Source organism: Cavia porcellus, unplaced genomic scaffold (assembly GCF_034190915.1).
Source record: "Cavia porcellus strain 051 isolate PalLab524CR breed Dunkin Hartley unplaced genomic scaffold, mCavPor4.1 scaffold_15, whole genome shotgun sequence".
NCBI classification, from domain to species: domain Eukaryota; kingdom Metazoa; phylum Chordata; class Mammalia; order Rodentia; family Caviidae; genus Cavia; species Cavia porcellus.
In genome coordinates, this window is record NW_026947498.1 from 58116593 (window position 1) to 58133627 (window position 17035).

The 17035-nt window shown below is 39.0% G+C and overlaps 1 protein-coding gene across 21 annotated transcripts in view; it reads left to right on the forward strand.

Annotated features, from left to right (window-relative positions):
* The window catches only part of Phldb2 (pleckstrin homology like domain family B member 2), a 257658-nt gene that overhangs the window by 169501 nt on the left and 71122 nt on the right, over window positions 1-17035 (forward strand). For all 21 annotated transcript variants that reach the window (XM_063224936.1, XM_063224942.1, XM_063224929.1 and 18 more), the window contains one exon: window positions 8584-9929. In XM_063224936.1, coding sequence (XP_063081006.1) covers window positions 8584-9929 — 1346 coding nt within the window. Of the gene's footprint in view, window positions 1-8583; window positions 9930-17035 lie in introns of those variants that run through there.

A 17035-nucleotide genomic window follows, 5' to 3' on the forward strand; every position in this document is an offset into this window, starting at 1 on the left:
TCCCCCAAAATGGATAGTTATAAGGCAAATTTCATCCATAATAATTTGCAATATAACTGGAAATGATTTTAAAAGCATATCATCACACTTTAACAAATAGCCGTAATGATAGTATTATCAGTTTCATAGTCAGTGATCAATTGATAGTCTCATGCTTCTTTTAGTGGATAGATTGTTCAAAACAAGATCTAAATCCATGTCTACACATTCCATTTAATTGCTATGAATGCTGAGTCTCCTTAAGCTATAATAGTTCCCTATCTCTCCTGAAGTTTTTCCTTTTGCCATTTATTGGTTGAAGATATTAGTCATTTCTTCTTTCTGTATAGACCTTTGCATATTTTAAAATAAGGTAATTTATCTCTGGTTATTTTAAATAATGGCTTTAGTAATGGTATAACTGAAATGGGAGTCTGTTAAAAATCACATTTTAATTATTTGGGTAAATGTTAGGAATTTTGCAAGTCACCCAAAATTTTCTGTCCTCTCCTGCCTTCATCAGTGGCTGTATAGTTATCACAGGAAACAGGTAGCCAAATTCCTTGGATTACCTAAAAAGAGTGTCTTAAACTTCCTACAAAGAAGTGTCGTTCAAGGAACTAGCACAAAACATTTTTTAAAATGTCAAACAGTTGATTTTGTATCATCTTTATTGAGTTCTCAAAGATTCTTAAAAACTCCTAATATAAAACAATCCAGACTTGTTGAAAAGTAACCTCTGATCACAGGAGATAAAGATTCTCATTTGAAGTTTGATTATTGTTAGTGATGGGGATCACTTTTATAAACGTGTGGGTAGCATCTGGAGGGTTTTTATTTTCCTTGTGACAAACTTTAGTCCAGTGAGGGCTGGCAGAAGGGAAGGATAGCCCAGGGATGGATCCTGTGTTGTGACAGGAAGCCGATGGAACTTCTGCTTCCTATCCCCGTTCTTTCCATCTATAGTCTGTGTTCTCTGATCTTGCTCCACTCTTCTGGATTCCTTCCTCTTTCTGTAGCATCATTTGAACCCCTTTTCTCTTTCCTGAATGACCTTCATTTATTATTTTAGTTTCTAAAGAATGTATAAAAATTATGTAATAAAAATATGAAAGAGAAAATAAAAGAAAGCCAAGAAACAAATGATGTAGTCAGTATCCTGATTCCTCACATCAGCACTGTAGACCCCAGCAGCCCTCACCTTCCTTCCCAGCTCAGCCGTGCATAACCCTCAGCATCTGAATTCTGAGGATGCTTCTGGTCTGGGTTCTGAAGAGCCACCTGTGGCAGTCACAAGAAAAACCTGCTGTGGGCATGTGGACTCTGTGTGTGTGTGTGTGTGTGTGTATGTGTGTGTGTGTGCACACGCACAACTACCTGTTGTAATAGGCTCAGTCTGCAAGAAAAAACTGTCTTTATGCTGCCATTTAACATACATTTGTTTCCACTGAACTTTGTTGTTGTTCTTTTTGAGACTGAAAAACATCTTCCTTGGAGATTGACAACTTACCTACATATATGTAGTGGATAGCAGTTATTTTGTTCAGATAGAGACTTGAAGAAGGTGCAAATAAAGAGAATTGGGGATCTCTTATGGCTTGAATCTAGATGTCCATCAAAACTTCCTGCGGTCATAGATGGGGAGTTTCAAAGGTGGCTGGATTAGGGTGTGTGAGTGTGGATTAAGAGTGTCATACTGAAATTAAGGGTGCCGGTAATAGAAGCCTCACGCTGGGTGTGGCTGGCAATATAAAGGGACAGAAAGAAGGCAGGGATTGCTGCTGCCTCCTGCCTGCCACATGATGAACTATTTCTCCTCTGCTACCCTGCTCTGCCATGCAACCCTGCTTGGAGCCCACTAACTATGGGCTGAAACCTTTACAAACTGTGAGCTGCAATAACCCTTTCTTCCTTTCATTTTTGGTGTTGAGTATTTTGTCTCAGCAATGAAAAAAGTTATTTGAGAAAGATTTTGGTACCAGAGAAGTGAAGTCGTTGCTGTGACATGACCTTGTCAAGTGGTACAGGAGCCTTTGGAACTGGCTTGTGGGAAGAGTTTGGAAAGATTTGGAGATCCCAGCGGAAGAAGCAGCCCCTGAATGCTGTAAATGGAACTTGATGAGAGATTCTGGCCAGAGCTGAGAAGACCGGAATGCTGATAGAAACACAGCTGGTTTATCCCCCGCCCCCAAAAGAAGAGGAGAACAATAAAAGGACTATGTCTGCTAACAAAGCCTCAGTCCCCTGCCCTCACCCAAGAGTGCAGAGAAAGAGTTTAAATAAAGAGAGGCTGGGGAGCCAGGATGAGTGAGCAGAAGAGAAACTGCTGTGGAGGACTGATGTGATGGAGGGGCCCAGGGTTAGGGGTGCGTGTGCTGGGGGGGGGTCGCAGATGAATGTGGGGAGAGGGCAGAGGTGAGGCCTGTTTGCAGAGACAGAGAGAGGAAGCTGAGGAAGATTCAGGGGAGACAGGAAATGTCTCTAATGTGCCAGGGTGTGTTTCCTTAGAGGGTATTAAAGAGGCAGACGGGAAGGGGATCAGAAACCTGGGTTGACAGACATGGGGACGGACAGGAAAGTAAAAAGGGTCAAAATCCCTACCAGGTCCCCACAATGAATGCCTTCATTACATATTGCAAACAGTAATAAGGAATAAAAAATAAAGATTATTTTACAAGGAAACGATTGGGGTGGGGAAATAGGCTGCTTTTGATCTCTAATGAAAATATTGATGAGAAGGAAGTAGTGGTTCCTGAGGCTTCTAAATAATGTGCCGCCTTCATGGTTTGAAGTGATTAATAGAAAGACAGAGGTTTGTGTTTTTTTGTTCTTTAATGTAAATCTTGGAATTTGGGATTAAGACGGATTTCTCAGTTTTTCCCGTTCAGTCCTCTAAAAGCTTCCCCCCAGGCCCCATCCTCTGCTGGGGGTGCTCCCAGAAATCCTCTCACAGCATTCATGTGAGGAGCTGCACTGCTTCTGAGGACTGCTCTGAGCTGCATCTGAATTCAATTACGTGTCATCAGTGCATGCTTTATTCGTACCAGTGCTGTATCGTAAACATCAGTGCTGCAAGAGGCCAGCGGGGGGGACCACCGGTGTGCCGGGACTGCTTTGAGCACCAGGCATTAGGCACTGCCTGCGACACATGTTCACTCTAAGGCAGCTTCTCAGCCCTAGAGCCCGGGCAGGACTCCGATACAGACTCAGCCTTGATGATAATGTGGGCATTTTGACCTAGGCTGTCCGGATTTCCTCCCTCCCTCCCTGTTTTCTCTCTCTCTCTCTCTCTCTCTCTCTCTCTCTCTCTCTCTCTCTCTCTTTCTCTCTTTCTCTCTTCCTCCCTCTATCTTCCTCTCTTCCTCCCTCCTTCCCTGTCTCTCTCACTCTCTGAGACATTTTACCTAAAGTCGGTTCTGTAATCTGTATCCTCCTTTCTCCAAAACATGAAACTATTTCCACTTTCCTGTCATTTGCCTCTGCAGTATCTCTGTGATGAATTCCTGCCATATTAGGTGATCCTTGACAGTGTCTGCTCATGGTAATGTAAAAAGACAAGTAAATGTTGTGTACTTTAGGAATCTTTTAAAGTCATTTGGCAACTTAGACAGTTGCATTTGTGTAGGCCAGACTTCGTCTCTCTTCTCTAATACAACATAATAGATACTGTGTTTTAATTTGTTTGTTTTATAAAAACTTTTCTTTAAAAACTTTGCTCCTTGAGCAAGTTTTCATTTTCTTGAACCTGAAATCCTCACAGCTGTGGCAATTGCAGACTTGTAAATTCACTGTTGGACACGTATAGTATGAATAGGATGAGCTTCATTATGTTGTTATTAGGTGCAAATGGAACTGGAGAATTACATTTTAAAACAAAGGCCAGAATTGTGTCAAAGAGAAGAGAATCAAATAACCTCTGAGATTGGTTTTTCAAGTAATTTTCTTTTCCAGGGGAAATGTTCTGTGACTTTCTTTGGTACCTTTCAGAGGTCTCTTCGTGACTCCTGGAGTTTCCTGATTGACAAGAAAATGATGTACATTTCAGGTGATAAAGTAACCAGAACACCGGAGGGATTACATTTGTGGATGGGAAAGTAAACCCAAATGTTTCAACATACATTAACGTCTTTCCTGTTTAGATTTCCCCGTGTTGTCTTTTCTCTCAGATGGGCACCAGATGCGTTGTTCTGTTCTCCCAGACCGTTCTGTAGATTTTGTATATAATAACGCATGTCACCATTAAATCTCTTGGGACTGTGGTGCTTCCACAGTAACATAATACAGGAATCTTACAGTTTCACTGAGACCTCTTCTTCATTGACATAAAATGTTCAGGAAATCCAAGGTAGACACAACAGTTTGTGTCTTGAGGACAGGCTGTCTTCTCCCCTCTCTTATATGTGTTAGTAGGAACTTCTGTTCTCCACCTTTCTCCTTTCTTTGCTCTTTGTCACCCTGGCAAGTCCTCTACGGTTCCCAGCACTCCCCACTATGCCACCCTTCTAAACTCAAAAGCAGTGTCTGGTGAGGTCTGCCTGTGATCTTCGCCTGAGGGACTAAATTCCAGCTATTCCTCAGCGTTCTCCACCTCCTGCCTCTCCTCCCCTTGTCCACACCCCAATCCTCATTCACAGTAGACTGTTAACAGGTTACTAACCTGCCTCTCCTCCCCTTGTCCACACCCCAATCCTCATTCACAGTAGACTGTTAACAGGTTACTAACCTGCATTTCCTAGGTGTTTCCCATTTGTAGGCCTCTACTCATTCTATCATAGTGCAAATTAAAAAAATGGAAAAGGGGAGAGATAGCAGGAGCCTCTGATGTTACTCACAGGGTCAGCACAACCACCTGCCAGGTTCTCTACATTTGGGGTTGAATTGATTTGCAGGATTAAAAGATATCAAGCTGAGATAATTATATATCTGCATTCAACTGCATTCATAAGGCAGATAAATTGAGCGGCAGAGGAGTACATTCTGTGTCGGTACTTGGTGAAAAATCTTTAAATGGACAATTGTTTGACTATCCTTAGTGGATCCAGTAAACTTGAACTGGAAAACTGAGTTATCAAACATGAGTGACGACTCTTTAAATCTTTGGTATGTCCTCCTGTCCCTGGTCACTTTCCTCTACAAAGATACATGGTTGAAAAATGTCACTTGGCTATTTCTCATGGCTTACTATTTGTAAGTGTCCTGCCTGTTTCTTCACTGGAGACTGTAGAGCTCATCTTCTTCCAGCCTGTGCTAATTTGGACTATTTTGGTATTGCGTTTTGTTTGGTCAATCTGTTTCAGTAATCATACTTTTTAAAATTAAAACTTATTTGTTTATGTATGTGGAGGAGAAATAGTAGAGATTCTGTTAATGTTTTATAACTTTATTAGCCCAAATGAAAAGAGTACAGAGCTTGGTAGTATACTTCGTGTGGGTGATTAAGTAGCATTTGCAACTGCGAATAGGTTCAAATATACTTTATTAGCTATAATGACAGAGATATCTTATGTTGCTGCATCAAAGGTTAATTTTTAATGTCCATTTTGACAGGGTATGTTAAAGCCTTCAGTTCTGTACTGGTGGAGTAAGTATTTAAAGTGCAGGGTTTGGGCATTGCTTAGATTTTGACTTTTGTTTAATGACATCTGCTCTGGCCTGCTCTGGGGACTGCTGTGTCTGCACTTGTGGGAATGCCTTTTCTGTTTCACTGAGTTCTCCTTCCAATTTTGTATATATTATCCCTAAACCATAGCCTTTTTACTAACCAGCATTAATTCTTTTCTTGTCTATTCTAACATCTTATTTATGTATTTTGTTTTACCCTTGCCTAAAATGTTCTGAAAGCTAGAAGGATTGCTATCCAACTTAAACCACTCTTAGAAGTGGATATGGGTTGAACCTAGGACATTTTCTCTAGATGGAAAAAGGATAATATGAGAGTGAAACACATGGTTTTTAAGTACAGTTCACCCAAGGAGAGTTAATCCTTACATTTTTAAGATCCATGAGACAGAAAATAGCTTGTTTTTTTCCAATTTAATTTTTATATTTAATTCTGTCAGAGATGGAATGTTTGAAAATACCAGTGGCCTGACACAAAGTGGGCTTGGGAGTTTGTTTATGTTCTTAGACTCACAAAATTTTACATGTGAAAGTGACTTTATGCTAAAATGGATTGTTTCTGTCAGACTCCCTTTCCTTCAGTGGGATTTGTCTTCATTATCATTTCTTTCTACGGTAACTTACTGGTTAGTGATATTCCTTTACCCGTCTGTCATTCAGTCTCCCGTTGAGACTTCTGTAGTGATTGTTTACTCCTCTGTGTGTCTTTATCTTTGGAGGATAAACCATAGAGACGGGAAATAATATCTTGTACCACCTACCTCCCAGTGTCTGGCTCAGAGTTTGGCAGGCATGTAGTGAAGATTAGCATCTTCAGTGTAACAATAATGACAACAACAACCCCAAATCTCAGTGGCTGAAGACAGGTTGGCAGGGGCCAGAGTTGTCCTCCTTTTGGAGGACAGGCTAACAAAGCTCCTTCGATGGAGTCTTAGCAAGAGAAAGGGAAATAGTGAATTGTGCTCTGCCTGTTGATGTTTTAGCTGGGAGCTGGCAAGCATTTTCTCTAATATTGCCTTGATCAGAACAAGTGACATAGCCACATGTATCATCATGAGGATTAGGAGAAGCTACCTACCATGTTCTTGAAAGAAGAAGACCTGGAATATTAATGACTAACACTAATGCCTGCTAAGTAGATGTCTGTTACATGGTACTTAATACTTACTTAATGAATAAAGTATCCAAAACTGTCTCTTGAGATATTTATTATTTTTTATGCAGTAAACAGAACTATTTCAACTAAAATATTCTAGTAAATGCATTTTTAAAAATGAAGATACTGTATTATCTAAGCTAGTTCAACAAACATCTGGAGACTTTGGGTAACCATTTTGTTAGCTTTATTCATATTTGATGTTTTAGTTTTCCCTATGCATAAGTTATACAATAGATAAATTAGTGTGATTAACATTCTTAGAGTCAGCAGAGTTAAAAAATGTTGGTCTTCAAATATTTGCATAATAAATTAGTATATGTTTTAGAAATGCATGTTATGTGACTATATTGTATACTTTACATTTTACATTTCGTAAACATAATTGTGTAGTAACTCGTGTGATATGATATGACTTATTTAATTTTTTTCCTACTTTTTTTTCCTACTTTCCTGTTTAGAGTGTCTAATCCATTATAATAAGTAACATTGTAATGTCCTCAGGATCCATCTATTTCCTTGCTTCCTCAGCCCTGAAATACTGAGCTCAGGAGAACTGGCTAATGCTTGTAGGGATTTCAGTATGATAAACCAACTGGAGATGAAATGAGTTCAGAAGAGAAAGGACGCAGACTAGTGGCTGATCGTGTTCCAGTGCTCCACGGGAGCATGTCGAATGTGTCTCAAACTAGGCTGGTATTACTTGCAAGTTCAGAACTGGAATTAGTAGACCAGTGGCGAAAGGGACATTGTCTTAAGGGCAAAGAGGATACTGGTCCTGAGGAACAAAGACTTGGCAAGAGGAGAGGCAGGGCCTCATCCTAGCTGGAAACCAAATCTAATGGAAACCCCGCCCCCCCTTTAAGGTGTACATAAACACACACACACACACACACACACACACACACACACACACACAGTGTGCATGAATCCATCCAACTAAAGGTTTTGAGTTTCAGGTAGAAGACTAGATTTGGTACAGTGTCAGTAACAAGTTCAGTACATTAGGCTACTAGGGAATTTGAAAAATAAAACACTTTCAGGTTTTTAACTATGCTTTCTGTTGAACCACAGGAATTTTAAATCTTGTTAAGAATATAACTCCCACACACCCCACCTTATTTTTTTTTTTTAATATATTTGAAACAGGGTCTCACTATATAGTTCAGGCTGGTCTTCAGCTCACGTTGTAGCCCAGATTGGTCTCAAACTCTTATAGGTGTGTGCCACCATTCCCAGCCCACAGCAACTTTTTAAAGAATTTTCTAATCCTCGTACTATTGATCAGTGTCTAGCATAACATTGTCTTACTCTGTCAAAATGTGAATTTATCTCCTTTGGACTATTTCTGGCAGCTAATGATTCTAACAGTGATCTAGAGGGAAAGCCTTTTAGACATTCACTAGTTAGGTTCTCAGGAAACACTACTTGGTTCTCCAAGGACAAGAACAGTGAAGGGAAATTGTGGTGTTTGCATGCATGCGTGCGTCCGTGCGCCCGCGCATGTGTGTGTGTGTGTGTGTGTGTGTGTGTGTGTGTGTATGTGTTTTAATGCACCAGTCAAATTTCAGGGTATTACTTGTTAGAGATTTTTTTCCCTCACACATCATTGCTATCTTCTCAAGTTATTTTTCTTTTGTGCAAAATATATACCTGATCAGTATATCCTTAATCCTTAGCTTCCAGCACAATTTTATTAGAAAAGCGGTTGGTGTTTGTCAGTTGCATTAGGTCAGATTCCAAGGCTGGCTGTTCAGATGTGGACTCGTAAGTGATGTTCATGTCAAATCTTTTTTGCTAAATAAAAGTGTTTTTTTTTTTCTTTACAGATCCCTGCAAGATTATGGCAGAGTGTAGCCACATGCAAAAACAGCTGAATTTACAAAATGGTAGTTTAGAGGAAGGCTTTGTGGTTAATTCCCTGGAGAACCATCCCCCAGACATGATGGAGAGCCTAAACTCAAAGAAATACTCCTCCAGTCTGAAGTTTAAAGCCAACGGAGACTATTCTGGCTCCTATTTAACCCTCTCACAACCTGTGCCTGCTAAGAGAAGCCCTTCCCCTTTGGGTACCAGTGTCAGAAGCAGCCCCTCTTTAGCCAAAATCCATGGAAGCAAGCAGTTCTGTGATGGAACTGACAAAAATATTTCCATGAAACCTCCCACTCCATCACTCAACACTGTGTCCTCCGTTGGTGGATATCCACTTGGGAGAGCAGATTTTGATCATTATACTGGTCGGGATAGTGAAAGGTCCTTGAGACTCTCAGAGAAGCTTCCTTATTCCAAATATAACTCTAGAAATAAATCACATGACAGTGTGTATTTTCTTGGAGGACTAGAAGGGAGAAAGGCATCTGGTTCACTCTTGACCATGTGGAATGGAAGTTCCCTTAGTGACTCTGGCCACTCTCCCAGCAGCAGATCAGGGGCGGCAAGCATGCCTTCAAGCCCAAAGCAAGCCAGAAAGATGAGCATCCAGGACAACCTGACTCTTCAACCCAAGGTAACCAGACACAAAGACCCAACATCTGAAAACGTCAGTTTAAGAACTAGGAAGTACTCTGGTGGCAGCCTAAGTCACATGGGAGCCTATAGCCGATCACTTCCCAGGTTGTACAAAGCCACAGAGAACCAGCTGACGCCTCTCAGCTTGCCTCCGAGAAACTCTCTGGGTAACTCCAAAAGAACCAGACTGGGGGAAAAGGATCTACCTCATAGCATTGTAGACAATGATAATTACCTTAATTTTTCTTCGCTAAGCTCAGGGGCTTTACCCTATAAAACCTCTGCGTCGGAGGTTAGTCCTTATGTAAGTTCCACCCTCAGCGTTCCTGCAAGTCCTCGAGTCGCTCGGAAGATGCTTCTGGCCTCCACCTCCTCCTGTGCCTCTGATGACTTTGATCGGGTTTCCTACTCGGGCACAAGTGCGAATCACTCATTTTCTGCTGGAGAACCAGACAGAGTGTTTGTAGCCAGGAGGAATTTCTCGTGTGGCTCTGTGGAGTTAGATGATGCTGATTTGGACAGCCTCAGACAGGCCTCAGGAACCCCCCAGCCTGTCCTTCGGGAACGGAAAAGCAGCATTAGCTCCATTTCAGGACGAGATGACCTGATGGATTATCACCGGCGGCAGAGGGAGGAAAGACTCAGGGAACAGGAGATGGAGCGACTGGTAAGCTTTCTCTTAACCTCACTATTTTGTTGGCTGACATCTACCAGGTAGCCTTGGAGATAGGCACCCAAGGTGTATGCACTGGCCACTGCTCTTGCTTCCTAGGGCCTCTCCTGTGATCCTGCCTTTTTCCTGGTCAGTATTGGTGAGCATGTATAAGTGTCTAAAGAACTTCAGGAGCCCCATGTTTGTTGAGTTGCTCTGCAGAGCTCTCACAACTATAAATTCTTAAAAAAGCTAAAAGTAGTTGGGGGTGTCACTGAATTTCCTGACATTTTACAAAGTTTTCTTTTAGGATGATGGGAAATACTGATTTTTATTATTCTATCATTGATTGGCCCATATTACTGATTATAACAGTAGTCAGTGAAATCATGACTCATTGGGAATTAGGCAGTGAAATTGTCTATATAGCACTTGTCCAGGAAGTTGAAACAACTCTTCAGTGGTGCCTCAGTGATGCTCCAACTTTTCTCCACAGTGTTCACACACACCTCAAAATGGCTTGTGGCTTCCTTCTTAGCATGTATACTCTACTATAGCAAAGGTGTGTACGACTCGCTGTGTTGGACTTAGGAACAAATCTGACTTAAAAATGTTCCCCCTGCAGTGCAACTCATTCATATATTAGGGATGTACTGTAGACCTCCAAACTACGCATAGCTAACAAAACCTATTATTCTTTTTCATTTTAAATGAATTAATGCTTGAAATCAATAATACTGGGTTATGGCTTGTATCTAGATGTCCCCTCAAAGCCTCATGCAGTCATAGGTGGGGCTTTTTCACAGGTGGCTGAATTTAGGGCATGTGATTGATTTCTGGGACAATGTTAAGGTTTACGGTTGAGTGATTACTAAATAAGTCTATTGATTGATTCTTTATCACCCTAATCCTAGTAGCCTGGATTCAGTATAAGAATCCAAAAGAGGCTTGTCTTATCCCTTGTTTATTTGCTTTGCTACCTTCTGCACGCCATGAATTGTTACCCTTCGTGATGCCTGTCTGCCATGCCACCCTGCATTGGAGCCAGCTGATTATGAAACCTCTACAAACTGTGAGCTAAATAAACCATTCGTCCCTTAACCTTGTGGGTGTTGCATATTTTTGTCTCACCAATGAGCAAAGTAACTGAGATATACTAAAAATGAGGTAACTTTTGAAAGTTCCATTAATGAATGAGAGTAAGCCACTGTGTTTTCCTATTCTCTATCAAGCATAGGTTTTCCTTGTAGAATGAATACATGCCAGAGATTGTATTACTTCATTAATGGTTAATAATTTTCATAATGAGAGAAGCTTGAGATGATAAAATTGGTTTACAAAGGTATAGAACTATTAGAAGTATTTACTTGCAGTATGTAGCACTTAGATTTTTGAATCGTATCCAAAAATGAGTTACTGTCTCCCAATACAATAAATTATAACCCTCAGATCACAGTTGATAGAAACTGTTTACATTTATACTGGAAAAATTTGTTTGATATTTTACAATAAGAATCATCTGTGTTACTCAAAATTCTTGGTAAGCTAAGTTTGTCTTTCTGGAGTATCTGCATATCCTAATAATGGTAAAAGAAAACAAATGTGTGTACTGCTAGAGAGTTAGATATTCTTTAGGTGGGACAGTTACACAGTGAAACAGTGTAATAGTCCCTTTTGTTATCGTAGGTAATCAGTAGAGATTATTTATGGTCACAAAAAGGTACATTGTGCTCAGGCTCATTCACTGACATAAATTCAGAAATTTTAATTAACATTTAAAATATGTTCTTCTAAGTGACAGCAAACAGTGCTATACTGTGTTGAGGAACTACTATTAATAGAACTAAAGAATTAACTCTATTTGATAATTAGTAAGAAATTAGGTAAGAAAATAAATAAGATAATTAGAAGTTCATCACTCCAGAAATCTTTAACTCATTTATTCTTCTATCTTTAGAATAGAAAATCAAACTCCAGAAATTCATCTGCACTGGGTTTTATGATTAGCATCTATAAAATGTTGAATTTCTCTGTCCTCTGGATTCTCTTAAATCTGTGAAGGTTTTGCCTATACAGCAAGTGCTCTATCTTAGTGCCCATGAGGACAGGACCCTGTAAGTCACAGCAGATTTTACTGCTTGAGAGACCTTTGTGGATATTTCAGATATTAAGGTACAACCTTTCGTGCTTGGCGTACCTGCTGAAATGAGTTTTATTTTTAAAACAATCTAGATTTGACTCGGTTGCATTGTGCATTTGAAAAGGGGAGGACAGATTCTTACTAACAAATTTGCAAAGAATGATATTGCCTTTAAAATGTAAAGTAATTCAAAAACTTTCTTCCTGAGTTCTGAGGACTAGCTACTATTACTATATATTTGTGTGTGTGTGTGTGTGTAAATATTTCATTTAGTTTTCAAATCAGTTTCGACTAATTTGAGGGTCAGGGATAGGTCAAGATAAACATTGCAGGGTGTCCCCGTCAAAAAATAAAGCACTCGGGGCTGGGGATTTAGCTCAGTGGCATAAGTGCCTGCCTTGCAAGCAGGCAGTCGTGAGTTCGATTCCTGGTACCGATAAAAAACAAAAAAGACAAAAAAAAAAAAAAAAAGGAAAAAGACAAAAAAAAAAGAATAAATAAAGCACTCAAAATAATACAAATAATATTCTAAAACATATCCACATAAGAAATTTGATTTCTATTATCAGTTCAAACAGTTAAGCGTAAGTCTTATTCCTCTGCATCTTGAACCATTAACTTGATTTCATGAAGTCATTGATTTCTGAACTAAAAACAGTCTTAAAACTTCGGTTTAGCTTCCTAATATGATCTCATTCTTGTCTTGGCCAAGTCATTTTAGAAGTCTCTTTCCTTAAGTCTGTTCTCTGAAATTTCAAGAGTTAAAGATACCTATTATCATCCTCTTCCTGGGGTTCCAGAAATTTCTTTGGTAAAGTTACATCTAATTCCATAGCTTAGGCCACATCTTCATGCAAACTCCAGAGGAACTGAGACCATACTTGGTGAGTATAAGGGCAAATGGCTGTGGTTTATAGTTTATTAATTTAACAGTGCCAGGATAAAGCAGAGCTGAGATTCTTCATCAGGTTGTTTTTATTTAATCTTGTTTCCCTTGAGGGTAAGAGCCTGTTACAGTGAAGACACTGACGTCTACTAAGGGGCTTTCTAAAAAGTACTGTATGTACACAACAATTTTGATTGTTTATCATATTTTACCTCTACAAAGTTATCATAGGGAAGACCAAACATTCTCATTTATTTCCAAAATGTCCCTATTCAGTTCTCCTTTCTAAAATTAACATATTAATGGATTTTGCTGTGGCGTTCCCATATATGCATATATCATGATTATTCTTGATCATGTGGGGCTGTTTAGAACTAAAAAACATACCAAACAAACGTATTTATTTTTAGTGGATTTTAAGATTAAACAACAAATTTTTAATGCAAACTTAGTTGATTTGTTAGGTATCTTGGAAATTTTTTTTCCATTGTATTTAAGATTTATATGATCTTGGAAAGACAAAAATCAAATATTAATTGGGACAGATTTCATTTAAATAATGTAGGACTGTGAATGCCTTAGACCAGTGAGTTTTTGCAGTCTGTCTACTTAATAATCAAAGTGACAATAGATTATTTTTAGTAAATAAAGTATCTTGGATCATTAAAAAATGAAGGACTTTTGTTATAAATAAGAATCTATTAAGGATAACAAAGCACAAGAAATTACTCTTATGAGATACTAAATCTCTGCTTTCTGACTGGGCAGACTATGAAGCTGGATAACCTTTGATTACCTTTTATGAGTGTAGGCTAAGTTTTCCAAGATCAGTTTGTCTTGTCAATACACACGGCTGAATTTTAGTTTTACATTTTTAGTATGTTTATCATGCTTTATGTTTTTCATTGCTTTAGGAATTAACTCACCAAAATTGTGCAAATTTTGCCACAGTTTTAACATTTTATTACTTCTTCATAGATAGTAGTTGTATAATTTTCTATTTATATTAATTTCTGTTGCCTCTGTTGTTTTTTTTTTTTTGGCGAGGTTGAGGGGCGCTTCTTTCACATTCAGGAAATACTTAGAACCAAAAGTATTTAACCAAAGATGTTATCAATGGTTTTTTCAAACAGACATATCACTAAAATGTAATTACTACTTATGTAAAAATATTTGTCACAAAAATAATAAAGATGTGAGGCATGCTTATTGGCTCAATTTAGCCATTTGACAATGTATGCATATTTTAAAACACCATGCTATATATCATAAATATGTATACTTACAGGGTTTCACTGTGTATTTCAGGCTGGCCTTCAACTCACTATGTAGCCCAGGCTGGCTTTGAACTTATAGTGATCTTCCTGCCTGAGCTTCCCTGTCGCTAGGATTTTGGAGCTATGATCTTTCCCCAAGGGGATGGGATAGTGACTCCTGACTTTTTCAGGGTGATAGGGAACTAATTAGAATATCAGCCTTTAGGATGTGGATGCATTTGATCCTTTTGTCCTGAGGCCCCACCCACAGCAGGAGGTGTCTGTCTCCTGCTTCAAGCACCTAAACCTGTCTCACTGCCTATAATATTTTATAACTAACTATGGTACTTGCAACACCACCACACCCAGCTAGTTTTCTTAATTTTATGGAAATAGTCTTAGTTTATGTATTTACAGTAAACTTAGACATTAAGGAGTTCAGATAATCTAGCCTCTTCATGATAAAATGAATCTAAATCTTGTATAAAAAATGAAATTATACTTGTACTAATTTCTACTCAAAGATGTATAGCCATTTTTTTAAACCAAATTATCAAATCTGTCTGATTGGCATAAGGACTCACTTTGTGTATAACTTGTTTTCTAATGAAAGAAAATGTCTGTGAGTCAGTAGTTTTGACAGAAAAAAAGTCTTTTTCTTAAATAGGGAGACCACATAAACTACTAAAATTTTGCTCTATTTTCTTAGAATTTGGGGAATGTTGGCTTTATTTAAATACTTGTTAATCCCTGTAAGCCAATTAAAATAGCAAAGCTTCTTCTGTTTTAATCTATTATTATCCCCAGGAAGTAGAAAATACTTAAGCCCCACCCAGTGATTTTTTTTTCCTTAAAGAACAATATTCTGAATAACTACAAAATAGGAATATGCAATGTATTAGTTACTGTAAGTCTCCTACTAACCTGTTTTGAAACTCTTGTTTTATTGTTTTTTTTTTTTTCCTCTTTAAAAAAAGAACAAATTCTATAGCTTCAACTTCAGGTCAGAAGTAAAAACGGAAACAAAATTTCATTCCTCTTAGTCTCAAAGGGTTGATTGCTTTTCCACTGGGTAGAAAATATTTTCCTGATTTGAGCACACCAATAGAAAAACAGACAAGTTAAATCAACAAAAGCAGCACACAAATGCCCCCTAGCTCACTACTACTGGATTTCTGTTCTAGCTGACAGGTCCCCCAGGGAACAGACCCCAAACCAGATTAGTATTACTGCATCACCAGCAGGAAAGATAACTAGCAGTTGTGTGTAAAACAGAATTCCTACCAAATCTGGTCAAAAATTAGAAACAATAGCAACCTCAAAGAATCAGGAAAACTACAAGATCGTGAAGGAAAAATTCTGCATTTGTAATTTACACTAAGGACCAAGTGAACAGGTCCTTGGGCTTCTGTCCCGTGTAACATGTCCTGTGGGTAGTACCATTTTAAGGGCTCCATGATGTGAGTCCACGTGGATGTTTCAGTTTTCAAAAAGTGAACACAACTCATATCAAATCTTTGAGGATAGCCTGGGCTATTATTGGGACACCATCTCAAAAATTTAAAAATAAAATTTAAAAAAGAGATAGAGATATGGCTCAGCCATAAAGCACCCCAGATTTAATCCCCTACAGTACTATTTGTACAATAGAATGTGAATATAATCGGAAGATAATTTAACTCATTACTGACGATAAATCTGGTTCACTAAGCAATATATATTATTTTTTAAATGATTGTACCATTCTTCCATCTGAATTTTTTTTTACTTCATTGGAAAGTCAAGGTAACTGCATTAAGTGTTAAAGACTGAACCATAATTATGAACATCCAAGTGTGTATTACTGAAGTGTAATCCACTTGAAATCTACATTAAATAGTCCAACTGTGTGCTATTCGAGATCTTAGTTTTTAAATTTTTCTTCCCTCTTTGCCTTCAACTGCCAGTTTATGTGTCTGTCACTACGCCAGCCTTTTTGTTTCTTTTTTGTGACTTTAGAAACCAAATCTCAAGGCTTGATTTAAAATATTCTGAACTAAGAACTCTTAAGTGCAAGTGAGCTCTTGTGAAGGTGCTGTGTGCCTAACGCAGGTGTGCTTGAATCCATAGGCCTGGTGACCTCTGCTTGGGCTCTCAGTGGTCACTGTAAGTCTCATTGTGAGCTATGTTCCATTTGGGGCTGAAATGCTGACTCTGACAAGTAAGCTGTGGACCAAGTAGCCAGGGTACCATCTTTCTCATCTCCTTTGATACCTGAGTGCTGATAGAATTTTGGTGTGGCTGAAAAGATAAGAAGTATGAAATGTAAGTGGCCTTTATTTTAAGAATGTGGGGAGAGACCCCCTGACCCGCCGGGGTCTGGCATTGTCCCCGGGGTCTGGCATTCTCTCCGGCAGATACGTGGTGTGGGGGCATACATGTAGCTTAGGTTTAGGGTGGTACCTAAGGGGCCTTAGTGATGTACAGGTAGCCCATTGGAATTCATTTTGCACCAAGGTAAATTCCTAGGGGCGGGGAAGATGACCTCAAGATAGAGCCTCTTGGCTCTGCCTCCAAGGCTTTACCAGCTACAGTGTCCCATCTGGGCCAAAATCCTTTCATTCCCGTCTTTTGATTATTAGGAAAAAGGGTAAAGATTTCTTTCTTTTACTGCTTCCTGCTGGAAGGGGGCACTGTACTGGGATTTAGGAGTGTTGATGGGATGAAGGTTGATGCTCATGTAGAAGCTGGTGTCAGGTGTTTTAACCAGGACAACTTTATCACTGGTGAATGCCCGTATTTTAGACTGGAAAAGCAAAGAGACAAGGTGCTATGAGGAGGCAGGCCACTATCACATTTA